The following is a 14,704-nucleotide window of genomic DNA, read 5'->3' on the forward strand; positions in this document are numbered from 1 at the left end:
TGAAGTGCCACCTAGAAAAGTAAGCCGTTACTACCATATTTGTTTTCACTTGCAGCTCTCACTTTCTCCTCAGACCTGAAACTCAGAGATTCTATTGCAGGGAGAAGGGTACATAGTCTGGTTGGCTTTAAAATGAGATACATTCAAAGCTCACTTAGACTGTGAAGGACATCCCATCTTAAAAGACAGCTGCTGCCTCTTCAGAAACACATTATTTTCAATATACCATGCAGTCAACTCTGACTTCAGTCAAAAGACAAAAATGCCAAGGTTCCTCCTGACCTGAAGGAATAATGTCTGTTCTAAATGAAGTTTGTGCTTCCAAGGTAAATTCTTGCTGGAAACACGAAATTTCAAGATTTTGGGTATAAACAGCATAATAACCTTTGCTTTTAGTGTGCACTTTATCTAAAAGAACAAAAAATATAATCCAGTGCCATTTATTTGCTTCCCATACACTCAAAATACTCAGTCACAAAGGTTTAATTGGAATAGAGCATTAAGGGACTTTACATGAAGGTAAGGTCTCACTTCTTTTGAGAGGAACATAACTTTTTTGTTTTCAAAATAAAACAGTTTATGTCCAGGTCAGGCAGAAAAAAACCTATATTATATTGAACGTGACTAAGAGAACTTACTGTAGGTTGTACTCCCATATCCAGATCTCATTCCAAAATTTTATGGCTGTCATGGTTATTACATGAAAATCATTACAAGACATATATGATAGTGGTCAGTAACAGATCCATGTCATTAACAGCTTGCATAAGCCTACAATTCAGTCAAGAATTCCTTCACATTTTTCTGGATAAAAAACCAAATACGAACTACAGGTGGCTGTGAATGTGATAGTCACATAAATTTTTGAAAGTTCTTTATAGAATGTGCCAAGAAATGTGTTTTACACTGTACTTTCCCAGCACTTTTTTTTTTCAATAAAAGAAGTTCTAACAGAGGAGAAGTATTCACTTCTAACTTAGAAACATCACCAGCATTTAAAAAAATTAATATAAAATCCCTGCATATGAAGAAGTAACTGTAAATGTTCTCATCCTTTAAAATAACCAATCTGCCTATCCACCGATCCGACGACTGGAAATCAAGGCAGAACTAACCAATGTTGTCACCAAATTTGCAATAGTTATTTTTATACAATGAACAAAATCTTTGGTTTACAAAATACTAAATTTAAAAAATCAGGACACGTGCTATCTTGGCCTATCATCAAGTGCAGTATTACAGATTCTGAGTCTCAACATGAAATCATGATTCACTGGCCCTCTGAAAACAGTGTGAGAGAAGCAGGCCAAGAAAAGCATGCTGTATGCTAAAAGGGATCAATGATGTGCAAAAGTCACAGGTAAAACAGAAAGAACATTTCAGAATGTAAGACATCTTTATATTAAAAGCTCTAGGAGCAAGAATTCAGGTAGAAAACGCAATTCTGGTGTGCTGGTGAAAACGCCAACGGAAGCTAACTTCGTTACAGTGAGTGCTCTATAAATACTAGGATAAAAATTATTCAGGAATGGTCTCTTTGGTTGAGTCTTTGAAGCAGGACTTTGCTCATTTTTAGAGAAGATGCAATGAGCAGGAGCAATAAGGTGAGTGGGAGGGATTATTCAGGGCACTGAGGTGAGGAGAAGAGGAAACACAGGAGCAGCACAGATACTGAGAATAAATCTTACCTACCACTCCAAAGAACAAAACTCAAAACTTCATAATCTGCTAGTATGGTGGCATTACTGAGTCCTAAGTCGCGTTTTCTCGTATAAATGTTCACATGTGTTTTTAATACAAAACTGAGAAAACAAACCACCCACAATAAATTACACCATATTCTTTCTCTGTAAGAAAGCTGTTCAGTTCTTCGAACGTGCTAGAGTGGCAGGAAAACAACATGTCCTGGGGAGAGAAACTAGACTCATTGGGGGACAAAAAAGAAACAGGTCACAACTACTTGAAGTACCATGTGTCCCTGAGAAAGCTTTTTCCTTACAGGATTAATTATAAATACATTGTTCATTGTTGAATTTGAAAGTTGCAATATTAAAAAAGGGAGGTTGAGTTGATTCCACTGTACCCACTTTTGTACACACATGTAGGCATTTCTACTTATACAGAAAGAACTACATTGCTCACTTGACTAATTCAAGGGAACAGTGCAACAAACCAGTAAGATATTACCAAATAACACAGGTTCAGCTGTTTCCTTCATTTTTCCCCATATTGAATGTATCATTTAAGAAAGCATTTTAAACTCAATATGCAATTATTTCTTCAGAAAGTTAGTCCCATTTGCTGCAACTTGATACTGTGCCACTTCTCTTAGCACATACCAGAAAATTAAATCTTGTCGGTGCAACCTGCTGCTTAATTCTCTGAACATCAAACGAGACCTTTATCCTTTATCTTCCTATGACTCGGTCACAGAAGAGGTCACCTCTCTTTATCTTATCATGTTTAGCTCTTCAACTGAATTTTTAAATGGAACACTACAATAAATACTGCTTGGGAAAATTGGCTTTCTATAGCTTGCTATTTTCACTGAACACACAAATAGGCACGATCCTTGCCAATACTCCTTTTTAAAAAAATTTAATAAATTTTATTTCTGTTTTCTCCATAAACAGTCTATTTTTATGTCTAGCAGAACTCAAAAATATAAGTGTTTCTCATCTCTAAGGCAAACACTTGAAAACATGAAATTACACTCAAATCTTTTCAATTAAGAAAACAAACCCTTGTCATATGCATGACTGATACTTCTATTGGCAGGAAACACGTCCCATCTAAAGCAGGCACTGGCAATCCCAAGGATACAGGCAACCTCCTTATTCAATAAAAATCCCAACTGTTAATTCTTAATAAATGTTGAAGTAGATTCAAGCATCTCATGACTATAATCTACCAAGTCACTGGTGTAAATTCCTTTTACCCAGCTAAAGCAGTGAGATACCTGAAAGGATAAGGGAGGGAACAGCTGTCCTAAAAACCTTCAGTAATTTGGGGCTATGCAAAATAGAGTGTTATTACTTGTCTGATAGCTCATTTCCTGGTTTTCTTTTTCATTCTACTGAAAACAATCACCACTTTACAAGGAAAATACTAAAGTCTGTAGTGGCAAAACATTGTCCTTCACTAATGGTTAATTTGTTCCAGTTATAAGGGCCATCAGTTAATCTGACAGTGCATTTTCAGCTTTCTGTTACTGATTTACACTTACATTTAGGAAACAACAACACTTGTATTCTTGTAACCCAGTATTTGACTCAGAGCAGTTGGGATCTAAGTACAGCAGGGCAACAACCGTGTTGCACAACTTACAGTGAAATTAGAGTCATTCCTCTTTCAGTACCAAAAGTGTGTTTAAATCAATGCTCAGTTTTGTTAGTCTGGCAACTAAGACTACAGGAAAGAGAAGAGAAAACACCCTAAACACCTAAGTGTACGTGACAGCTGGAAATGAAAAAAAAAAAAAAAAAAAAAAGAAAAGAAATAATATCTTCTAAGTATTTAATAATACATAAACATAGCGTAGTGTAATTTTGAGTTGCTGTTTAGGATCAAGATTATTTAATGAAGCAAAACAGCATAAATGAAAACTAGAGAAAAACCCACCAGAGCAGCTGTTAGGAAGCAGAGATGCACCAGCATCGAGGCATACTAAACACCAGCCACAAGCGTGATCACAGCTCTCACACTCTTTTTGATTGAAGACAGGGAAAACCAGCAACACCGTGAGTTATAAATTTTTGTAAATTACCCCATCATTATATGGGATAAAGCTGCTGTAAAGCTGAAGATTAGCACAATTTTTGACAGATGACAAGGTATGAATAAGGCTCATACTTTCGTTAAAAGATGAAATATTTTTCAGGCACATTTTGTAAGAAAGCAGCCCATAAAGAAGTCCACAGATTTTATGGCTTGTTCTCTATCAGAGTTACAGAGTTCTGACCTCTGAGAAGCCAATAACAAAACTCTGAGTAATTTCGACAGCCTTGCAGCAGGATTCAGTCGTGTACTTATTAGTGTTTCAGTCAGTAAAAACACGGCAGCAGCGTGTCTTGCTTTGTACAATTCCACTTCAGTTTCCTCTGCAGCCACTTGCCAGCACTGGCAGAGATGACCATTCAGTATTGTCAATTCCCTGGGATGACAGACAAGAAAAAGCAGATGGCTCTGAAGACAGCAGCTGGCTATGTAAGGTATGCAACAGATTACCTGCAGCCTTGCCTTGGAAGATTTTTTTTTCTTTGACAGAGGCGCATCAAAGAAAAGGGCTCTTCTTGGAAAACGTTCCATAACCTAAGTCCTTTTACTGCTTAAATACAAGGGTATCAATACACTATCTATGACTCTGAACGACTCTGTGTCACAGTTGTCCCTTTTTGAAAAGTTTTAGGTCTTGGTTTTGTTTGAAAATAGGCAACACTGCCAAAACTAAAATTTGTGGTTTACGTCTTTCAACCAAAGACAACTTTCACTGTTTTCAATAAGCAAGTGAATACTTCTGTAACTTTCAGCAACAGATTGATAAAGATAAATCAGCAATATCTTAGAAATCATCATATCATTAATATTTCCTGGGTTTATGCAGAACACTTTTAGGTTCTCATCTGGGTAAGAGGTGCAACGTTAAAATCAAAATAAGTCAATAAGGAGGTAGCTCATCAGGATGAGTCAAGAAGAGGTGACAATTTTCTGTCTCTTGCACAGCTGCAGGGAATTTGAACAGGAGCCCAGCTCTCTTATAGCAGAACATCCCCAAGCACCAAGGACCTGTGGTTGGGTGCATCTGCCTGGAGTACAAAAGCAAGAGCAGCTCTACTCAGAAGATGTCTGCACCAGTTCACAATGTTTCAGATGGCAGCTCTACTACCTGCCTGAGAGAAAGAAAAGGGAGGAAAGCTACAAAGACAAAAGTTCTCTGAACACTAGACATGTGTGACATTTGCCTGCATGGAACAAAGGCCAGGTGACCAGGAGACACACTGCCATGGCTGATTCTGGTCTTCTCTGCTTCAGGCAGAGTAGGGAATCAACCCTTTTTTGTGTTTTAGTAAAAGCTGGTTTCCTCTGCAGCTTCCACAAGGATGGTGACACTTCAATATTCCAAATTATGAATTCCTACTGACCTAGAACTGGTGTAAAATATAACTGTATAATCATGTCAGCTTTACTGTGCTTAATACAATCAAGGGTGCTTCTAGTTGTTAACCGTGATTCTGAAGAATATAGTGTGATTATTTTCTTCTTGCAGTTTTGTAACTGAAGGTTTTCATTTGTATGCATTTCTTTAATTTCTCTATGAAAAGGATCAACAGGACAACAGTGGTCAAAACATCAAGCAGTAATTTTACAGAACTTTTTATTACAGAGAATATTTCCTGAGAACAGTCAACAGGCAAATGCTCAACATATTTAGCTGGGATAAAAGAACCCACATTAAAGTCCTTGATGTGTTCGGTTCAAATCAGTCACAAAAACCATGACTCATGTTTCACTAGCATACTTGGTACCTTGGGAAATAAACAGAACCTTGAAATCCATGAGTTTCCTGAAAACTCTGGTTTTAAAGAGCCAATATTTTCTGGGGAAGAAACATTTCACCTGAATGTGACAAGAAACTTTTTGGATATTTACTTCTTAGAGAAAGTAACTCTGTAGCAAATTGCAGTAGAAATGTCATGGGAGCGTGAAGAAAGCACTACAATTAGCAACAATGAGATACCAGTATTGCAGGAAGTCCTGTTTTCATGCAGACCCAGTTGGGGCAAAATATCAAATCTTCTCGGTAATAAACACAAAAAGGAAACCTTAGTAAACACTGGTGATCAATATTTTTTCATAAAGTCAAACCTTTCCAAAAAGTTAAAAGAGTGCATGGCATTTGCACCAGAAATTTAGGTAAGTACTGTAAACATCATTAAGACAGGAATAAAAGCATGAAGAAATATTTTAAGGATGCTTTCTCTAACATGGTTTGAATTAAATTCATAACATATTAATGCCTCCAATGATCACAACAGAATTACTACAGTAAATTTGAATGTGACCTAGGATCTCTCAGTTTTCTAATTACAAAATGCATTTTCTTTCCCAGGAGATTGTATGCAATACTTCTATTCTAAAATAAATATTATCAGCCATTCACAATCCCTTAATTCAGATGGGTAAGTAACTGTGACCTTGTTTTCATGGTACACAGATAATTCAGACACATGAATGACAGCATAAGAGTAAAGATGGCACTCAGGTACCATTGTTAATGATTGTAGGAGAATCTGTACTGAATAGTTGCAGCATGAGGTCCTCCAGAATTACTAAATCATGTTCCTCCTGCTTCTTCTGTTCAACTTGGAAAGGAAAGGAGTATTTCACTGTTTTCACCTTGAAGTTTTTTACTATATTGTTTGTATGTACAAGTCTTACTCAGCAATTGGGTCACACAACACTAAACAGTAGACAAAGACTTCAGACGTAGTGTCAAGCCCCAAGACCTGAAGCCTGATTTACACTTAGAACCCTTGATTTTGTTACTCTTCATCAAGATAAGGAGTCTTTAGTGTAAAAGAAAATCAAGCCTTTTTTCCAGCCTGGGTTTACATCTAATCATTGGCTAACAGTTAGAAGCAGTGAGCCCTTCAGCAGATATCTCCTTTGGGAGCAAAGGTGTTGGTGATTCCCCTGGGAGGCTTCTGTCCCATGGTCAGAATCAAGCAGGTGTTCTGCAATGTCCTGGTGGGTGTCAGGTACCCTCACGCTAATAGAGGCACCGAAACGGCTGGATGACATTTGGTTTTCAACTCTTGGAAGCGTCTCAGAAAAATCACACAAATAAACAATGGATGAGGATCACGAGATGCTCTCCAGAAAAGTATGTGATAAAGTGAAAGCACAGTTGCATGAGTAATCTATTTATTCTGGTGCAGTTGGGTGAATGTGTTTTTCCTAAGCATCTGTTTACTAGTTACTATCAGAAACAGGAGAGCGCTAGACTGAACTTTTGGTCAACCCAGTACAGCAGCTCTTACACTCTCCTAGAGCTCTGGAAAGCCAATGTACCCTACTACTAGTTCTAGTAATCAGAAACCATAATACTGGACTCTGCAGAAATATTTGAGTGATATAAATAAAACTATCATGAGGGGATATGAGTTAATTATTGGCACCATAGTAAAACCAATATGCTGCTGCTTTCTCAGTTATTTCTGCAGTAACTTATCCACTTTCTAGCAGTGACAACCTACAGTGATGGATGAGGAAGAAAGACCCGAAATTAAAGTGAGAGAAATAATAAATAAGTTACAAAAGTAAGAGAATCTGTACTTGTCCAGTACTATATTGTCTTCATTTCTTCTCCCTTGCCACATTTCCATTGACAGGAGGAGGTAATTTACAATGTCAAGGAAATCCATGTCTGTCTGTGCTGAATTACTGCATTCATATTTCTACTTGTTTGTACCAAACTAAAGTCATAATAAGCTCAGCTATGTAGATGAGTCATACTGGCCATCTTTCATTTAACAAGGCATCTTTAAATACCGCTCTTAGTTAACTTGTACTCATTACCATCAGCAGGCAATGTTTGTGCCATACTATCTTAATTGCCAGAAATTTGTGCAAGTAAATCATTAAAAGGTTAAGTTATTTTTCTTGCTAAATATAATGTACGGTATTAATCTGCTTTATTTTGTTATTATGAGTAATGTGATGTCCTATAGTTGTATCAATTTATAATTATGCCGGATCACATGGCAGGGGGGAAACAAGAACAACAAACAACAGACGGATGTCATTTCTGCTTAAATTCTCCATGTAAATTACAAATTCTCGCTAAGTTATTCTGGGCTTTTTCACAGAGCACAACATCCAGTTGGAATTGCATCAGCAGAGTGAAAATGAAGACACATCTTTGATTTTTTTTTTTAAAAGCAAAATAACCAAATATCTTTCAAACAATACCCAGCTTGCTTTATATTTCCTTTATTAATCCTTAAGCCTGTTTTTTGATATTACTTCTGAAGATAAATCCTAGAGACGACAGTGAAATGCAGACATTTTGGCAAAAGATGAGACGTGCATGAGACAATTTCTTGTGTTGCTGACAACATCACCATAGGATGTTGCTTATTTTCCAACATGGATATCTACAGAGGTGATGATACCTTTCTCATGAGTGGTGTGCACTAGGCACAGAGCATCCCTTTAACTCCTCCTAAATGCACTTCTGTACATGAGAAGCATCTCTTCCCTATGCTAGGTACTCTGGAATATTTCATTCCGGTTTAACCCCACTGAACATCAGAGTACCAGTGGTAAATCCAGAGTCCTTAATACATGCTAAGCTGCAACCTGTCACCTCCCTGAAGCTGAGACACCTTCCAAATAAGAAAGCTGAGCTACGCCTGTAATTTGGACCTATAAGGAGGAACTACATTACATATGGGTAGTAAACACATTTCTTAGTCATCTTAAACAAGTTAGTGGAAAATAATTGCAAGTTCATCAATTAGCTAGAAAACCATAACCACTGTATTGCTATCTATGACAACTCTATTGCAGATGCAAATGGATTTAGTTTTGTTCATCACAGTTAATTTGATTCAAAGTGAAATTTCCACTTATTTGTTCTGATAGGTTGCTTGCCATTAAAAAATTTGCTTATAAGTCTGTTTTTATGATATTGTACAGCAGGTGACTTCCTAAACAAATTTGCATTCGTCTTGTCTCTGTCTTGGATATATTAACCATTGCTGAGACTAATACTACTAAATTAGGGAAAAGAATAAAATGTAACTACTTCAGCTTAATTATACAGCTACAGCATAATTTTTCTGGGAAAAAAACCCACACATATTCCAAAGATTTATCTCTAGAATAGTTTTACGCAACGGCCTTTATGTTGTAATGCGCTTTCAAAATACAGCTGTTGGCAGGAGAGACAGATGTGACAATACACAATACTTTTATCCTGATAACCAGTCATAGAGTTTGTGTGTTCTTTGCATTATCAGAAATCAGCCATTTAAAATGTTCCAGATCCCACAAAACTAATAAATGACAAAGAGTCCTTTAGATTACACACTATGAAGATAAGATAACAAAGATTTTTCTTTGTATTATTTTATGTTTTACATTGTAAAATATTATGGGACAATGCAATGAAGCAGAAATATAAAAGGCAAACAATATTTATTTATATTGCATATGTGTGGACCATTCATCATTCAGTCTCAGCAAGTCAGCTACGTTTGAAAGCTGTGGCAGATATCATCATGAAATATCTGTTTCAGAACAATTTTGTGGAAGAATATCTTAGGTCAAGTGGAACTTGCGTATGTGTGGTCGCATCACTTTCTGCTAAATGCGAAAGGAAGTTTATCTTTATTATTAAAACCAAAAAATATACTTTCAGGCAGAACTAGAACCACTATTTTCAGTTAGATATTAAGCTGAACATTTTAACGAAAATAATATGCAAGTCACGAGACTAAGCAGGACAGTGCTGTCAAGCAAATCATCTAAAGTCATCATTTACCTTATGCAACTGATAGTATTGCTCGGCACCTACTCCTCCTTGCTCTTCTGCTGTCCACAGAACCAAGCGCAGAGTCCTTTTTGGGCGAAGTCCTAAAACATAATTTTAAATATATTTTTTAGTACTAAATATCCATATATTTGAGCATTTCCTGCATTGGTCTCCACCCTTCGATGGATGAAGAGCCTAGGTTTCCATTCAGTCATCTCTACATTCACCAAACTGAATGCATTCAAGTGTGGGTTTTGTTGCTGAGGGTACTTTTCATTTGTTTTGGGGGAAGGATGGGATTGCGGGCAGAGCCATCAGGAAGGAGTGGGCTGCTGCAGTGCTGCTACCAGTTGCTTTTGCCACAGTAGCACAAGAGAAGCAAATTTCAGGCACATAATTTAGGTGTCTGAAAACCATAACATAACTGATGGATTTGTGAGACATATGTCATTGTGGTGGTCTGCAGCAAGTAAGGAATGTCCACTTTCAGCAGATCCAAAGTGAATTTTCAAGACAATCACGATTGCTTTACCATGGTTAATTTATTACTATTAATTGAAAATGAGCTGCTGTATTTTTATGAGAAATGTTTATCCATTTCAAGAACTGAGGGCCTCTTCAATATTTTGCTTTTTATCAGAGAAAGGAAAAGCAACAATCTGTACTTTGGAATCTGAAATACAAAGGGCTGCTGAATGTATGCAGAGCTTTTTAAAACAAGGCAAATAGAAGGCCATTCTGTATTTTGCTATGGTAGCTCAATAAGAAGGATAGGTTCTCAGATAAATTTTGAAACCATCTCTGCCATGGCAGATCTGAACAGATAGAAGCTGTTGCCCTTTATTTATTTGATTGATTCTATTCATAAATGAATACATTTGAGACATTAAACCTGAGAGCATTGAAGAGCAAACAGACCAAGAATAAACAGTGTTCTCTGTATAGTGTAATGATAATTATGTTTGAGCAACAATAAAACAAAACAAAACAAAACAAAACAAAACAAAACAAAAAAAAAAAAAAGAAAACCAGTATCACTGTAAAAACATATCTCATTTCCTAGCTGAAACGGATGAAGTTTACAAAAAGACCTGACCTTCATTATTTGCTTTTCTCTCAACACAATGGAAATCAACTGAAGATTTCTTTTTCAAAACTACATGCCAGCAGTCCTCATAACAGAAGGGAGAGTATACAAGGAATATTCAAAATCTGAAGAAAACATGTTGGATTTTCCAGTATTTCATAATGAAGGGCAAACAAGTGGTTTAAAGGTGTATTTTCTAAATGTTGATTTGCTGATGGCAAACAGAAAGGTCATCAAACCTCATTATTTTAAAGACAAGCCCCCTGCACACATCCCAGTGGATTCCCTGCTCTTCTCCCAAATCATGACAGTACAGGATTATCCTCCTTCACTTTTCAAATCAGCGAGATGGCCAGTGAGGTAAAATTAAGATAATAAAATAGCGATTGGGCTGAAGTTGGATTTTTGACCCAAAATAGCCACAAATGTGTCTGTGGTGTTGTTAGAAGAGGTGGCTCTAGAGAAGAAAAGGTGCTGGGTGTGAAGCATGGAGCAGCTGGTCCTGTGGCATGGTCCCAAGGGCACTGCAGCTTGAGCAGAAAATAGAGGTGTGTTTGTTGTATCGCAAAGCATAAAGCACTGAGTCTCCAGCCCACAACACCAGCACTGTGAAAGCAACATTGGTAGGAGATGCTTGAGACATAGGACCAGCATCTCCTGCCTCTTCTCAGGCAAAAATAAAGAAGATTTGGTGTGTCCCTGCTGACCAAAAGGGGACTTGTGTTTGTGATTGGGGACATCATGTTTGGCTCCAATGGGTTGTAAGCCTGGCTGATCTCTCCTACTCCGCAGAAGCTTGAAAAAATCTCAGCTCACTTGTGGGGAAGAAATTTGAGATACATATGGCCCCCTCCTAGCCTGTCATTGTATCTGCCTATAAAGCTGGGGAAAGAAAAAAGCCCTGTGGAGCTTTGATTTTTCCAGTCTTGGAGATGGTGTATCAGCCCTTCAGTCTCACAGATTTCACAGAATCACGGAATCACAGAATTTTAGGGACTGGAAGGGACCTCTAAAGATCATCTAGTCCAATCCCCCTGCCGGAGCAGGAACACCTGGATGAGGTTACACAGGGATGTGTCCAGGCGGGTTTTGAATGTCTCCAGAGAAGGAGACTCCACAACCCCCCTGGGCAGCCTGTTTCAGTGTTCTGTCACCCTCACTGAGAAGAAGTTTCTTCTCATATTTAAGTGGAACCTCTTGTGTTCCAGTTTGTACCCACTGCCCCTTGTCCTACCGTTGGTTGTCACCAAGAAGAGCCTGGCTGCATCCTCGTGACACTCACCCTTTACATATTTACAAACATTAATGAGGTCACCCCTCAGTCTCCTCTTCTCCAAACTAAAGAGACCCAGCTCCCTCAGCCTTTCCTCATAAGGCTCCAGTCCCTTAATCATCTTTGTGGCTCTCTTCTGGACTCTCTCCAGCAGTTCCTTGTCCTTCTTGAACTGAGGGGCCCAGAACTGGACACAATATTCCAGATGTGGTCTCACCAGGGCAGAGTAGACGGGAAGGAGAACCTCTCTCGACCTACTAACCACCCGCTTCTAATACACCCCAGGATGCCATTGGCCTTTCTGGCCACAAGGGCACAGTGCTGGCTCATGGTCATCTTCCTGTCCCCCAGGACCCCCACATCCTTTTCCCCTACACTGCTCTCTAACAGGTCATTCTCCAACTTATACTGGAACCTTGGGCTGTTCTTGCCCAGATGCAATTGCCCTTGTTATATTTCATTAATTTTTTCCCTGCCGAACTCTCCAGCCTGTCCAGGTCTCACTGGATGGCAGCACAGCCTTCTGGCATGTCAGCCACTCCTCCCAGCTTGGTGTCATCAGCAAACTTGCGGACAGTGCACTCTAGTCCCTCATCCAAGCCATTGATGAATATATTGAATAGTACTGGTCCCAGTACCAACCTGTGAGTGACTCCACTAGATATAGGTCTCCAACTGGACTCCACCCCATTGACCACGACTCTCTGGCTTCTTTTCTTCTGCCAGTTCACAGTCCACCTCACTACCCAATCATGCAGTCCACACTTGCTCAGTTTAGCAGAAAGGATGCTGTGGGAGACTGTGTCAAATGCCTTACTGAAATCAAGATAGACCACATCCACCATTCTGCCATCATCCATCCACCTCGTTATGTCCTCATAAAAGTCAATGAGGTTGGTCAAGCACAACTTCCCCTTGGTGAAGCCATGTTGACTGCCCCTAATGATCCTCTTATCCTTGATATGCCTTGAGATGACACCAAGGATGAGCTGTTCCGTCGCCTTTCCAGGGATGGAGGTGAGGCTGACCGATCTATAGTTACCTCTTCTTCCTTCTTGCTCTTTTGGAAGACTGGACTGACATCTGCTTTCCTCCAGTCCTCAGGCACTTCTCCCATTTCCCACAACTTGCCAAAGATGATGGAGCGTGGCCTAGCAATGACCTCAGCCAGCTCCCTCAGCACTCACAGGTGCATCCCATCATGACCCATGGATTTATGGATGTCCAGATTGCCTAAATGCTCCCTAACCCAGTCCTCATCAGCCATGGCAAACTCCTCCATTTTCCTGACTTCCTCTGGGGCCTCAGGGGTACAGGGCTCCTCAGGACAGCCTCTGACAGTATAAACAGAGACAAAGAAGGTATTCAGTAACTCTGCCTTCTCTCTGTCTTCTGTCACCAGGGCACCCACCCCATTCATCAGCGTGCTTACATTGCCTCTCGTGTTAGTTTTATCTGCCATATATTTGAAGAAGCTCTTTCTGTTGTCCTTGACCCCCCTCACAAGATTTAATTCTAAGGAGGCCTTAGCTTTCCTAGCTGCCTCCCTACATCCTCTGACAACAGCCTTATTTCTGCCAGTAGATTCACTTGTGAGTTCTACTGAAAGCAAATGGGCAAGTTAAAAAAAAAATCTAAGATATGGAGGCAGTTATTTTAAATACCAAACAAAGTCTACAGAGGAAAATTTAATTTCCTCATTATCTTAATCTGAAAGAACTAAGTATTTATCTGTTATTAAAAACACAGCTATTCTGACCAAAGAACATGAGGCAAATCCAATATTTACAAGTAAAATTGCTAAGAATATTCTCAGTGCATGTTTTCATTAAAAAATATGAAGGACCGTATTTAAGTCTCCCTTTTTTTAAATGAAGTTTAACTACTTTGGCTTACTTCTTACATACTACTTGTTCCTAAGGAAGGTATCATCATATGTATTGAAAAGGCATGATAAAATAGCATTTGGACAAGAAAACTATATTCTATGATGGGTGTAACATGTAGAGAGGGAGGTAGTAAATTTTTAAATTAAGGAAAACTGTTTTACAAATAAAATAGTGCTTCTTTCATTTTGATCTATATAAATGACAATCTAAAAAGTCATAAATTAAATAGTCAAAAAAACCCCAAACAACACAACAAAGAGGATATCAGAAGAAAAAAAGATCATAAAGTTACCTAGAACATTTAAATAGAACATTTTGGCAAAGAGGATTTTGGGCAGGGTATAATGGCATTCAGTGATGCATCAGTGCAGGGATCCTACTGTGCCCTTCTGAGTCACCTGGATCTGAGATTATATAGCCCAAACAAAAGTTTCAGAGCTCAGCACCTCCTCAAAACCACTGAAATCCCAGTTTCCACCCTTCTGCTCCATCTCAATAAAGAGAATAGCAGGGGTTTACAAGAGGATAACACTGATAGTTGGTACTCAAATAACTTGTTCTTACTGAGTTCACATGTCTAAAAGCAAAACAGCTACTACAGATACTCCTCCAACTACAGATTAATCTGCAAATCTCCAATATTTCAGAAAATTCAAGTAGTTTTCTTTCTCCCTCACCCTTAACTGGGAAGAACAGTCATAGTTTACCACAAAGGTGAATTTTACTAATCAATCTTTATATTCTTATGCTTTATCCAAATGACAAAAAATAGAGTAGGGCACGTAGACTCCTAAGTTAAAGGATGAAATAAAATCACTGATATGGTCAATCTATGACTAAGGAAATGTGTAGTAAGTACACCAGGACACTTGCTCTATTATACTCTGCCTGTGCTGGAGTGGCTGCTAAGCCCTTTT

General features: G+C 38.5%; 1 protein-coding gene across 1 annotated transcript in view; it reads right to left on the reverse strand.

Annotated features, from left to right (window-relative positions):
- CPQ (carboxypeptidase Q) overlaps positions 1–14,704 on the reverse strand; it is a 159,277-nt gene that overhangs the window by 31,104 nt on the left and 113,469 nt on the right. The window contains exon 6 of the mRNA XM_065831608.2: positions 9,548–9,639. Coding sequence (XP_065687680.1) covers positions 9,548–9,639 — 92 coding nt within the window. The remainder of the gene's footprint in view (positions 1–9,547; positions 9,640–14,704) is intronic.

This window comes from Patagioenas fasciata, chromosome 2 (genome assembly GCF_037038585.1).
Source record: "Patagioenas fasciata isolate bPatFas1 chromosome 2, bPatFas1.hap1, whole genome shotgun sequence".
Classification (NCBI taxonomy): Eukaryota; Metazoa; Chordata; class Aves; order Columbiformes; family Columbidae; genus Patagioenas; species Patagioenas fasciata.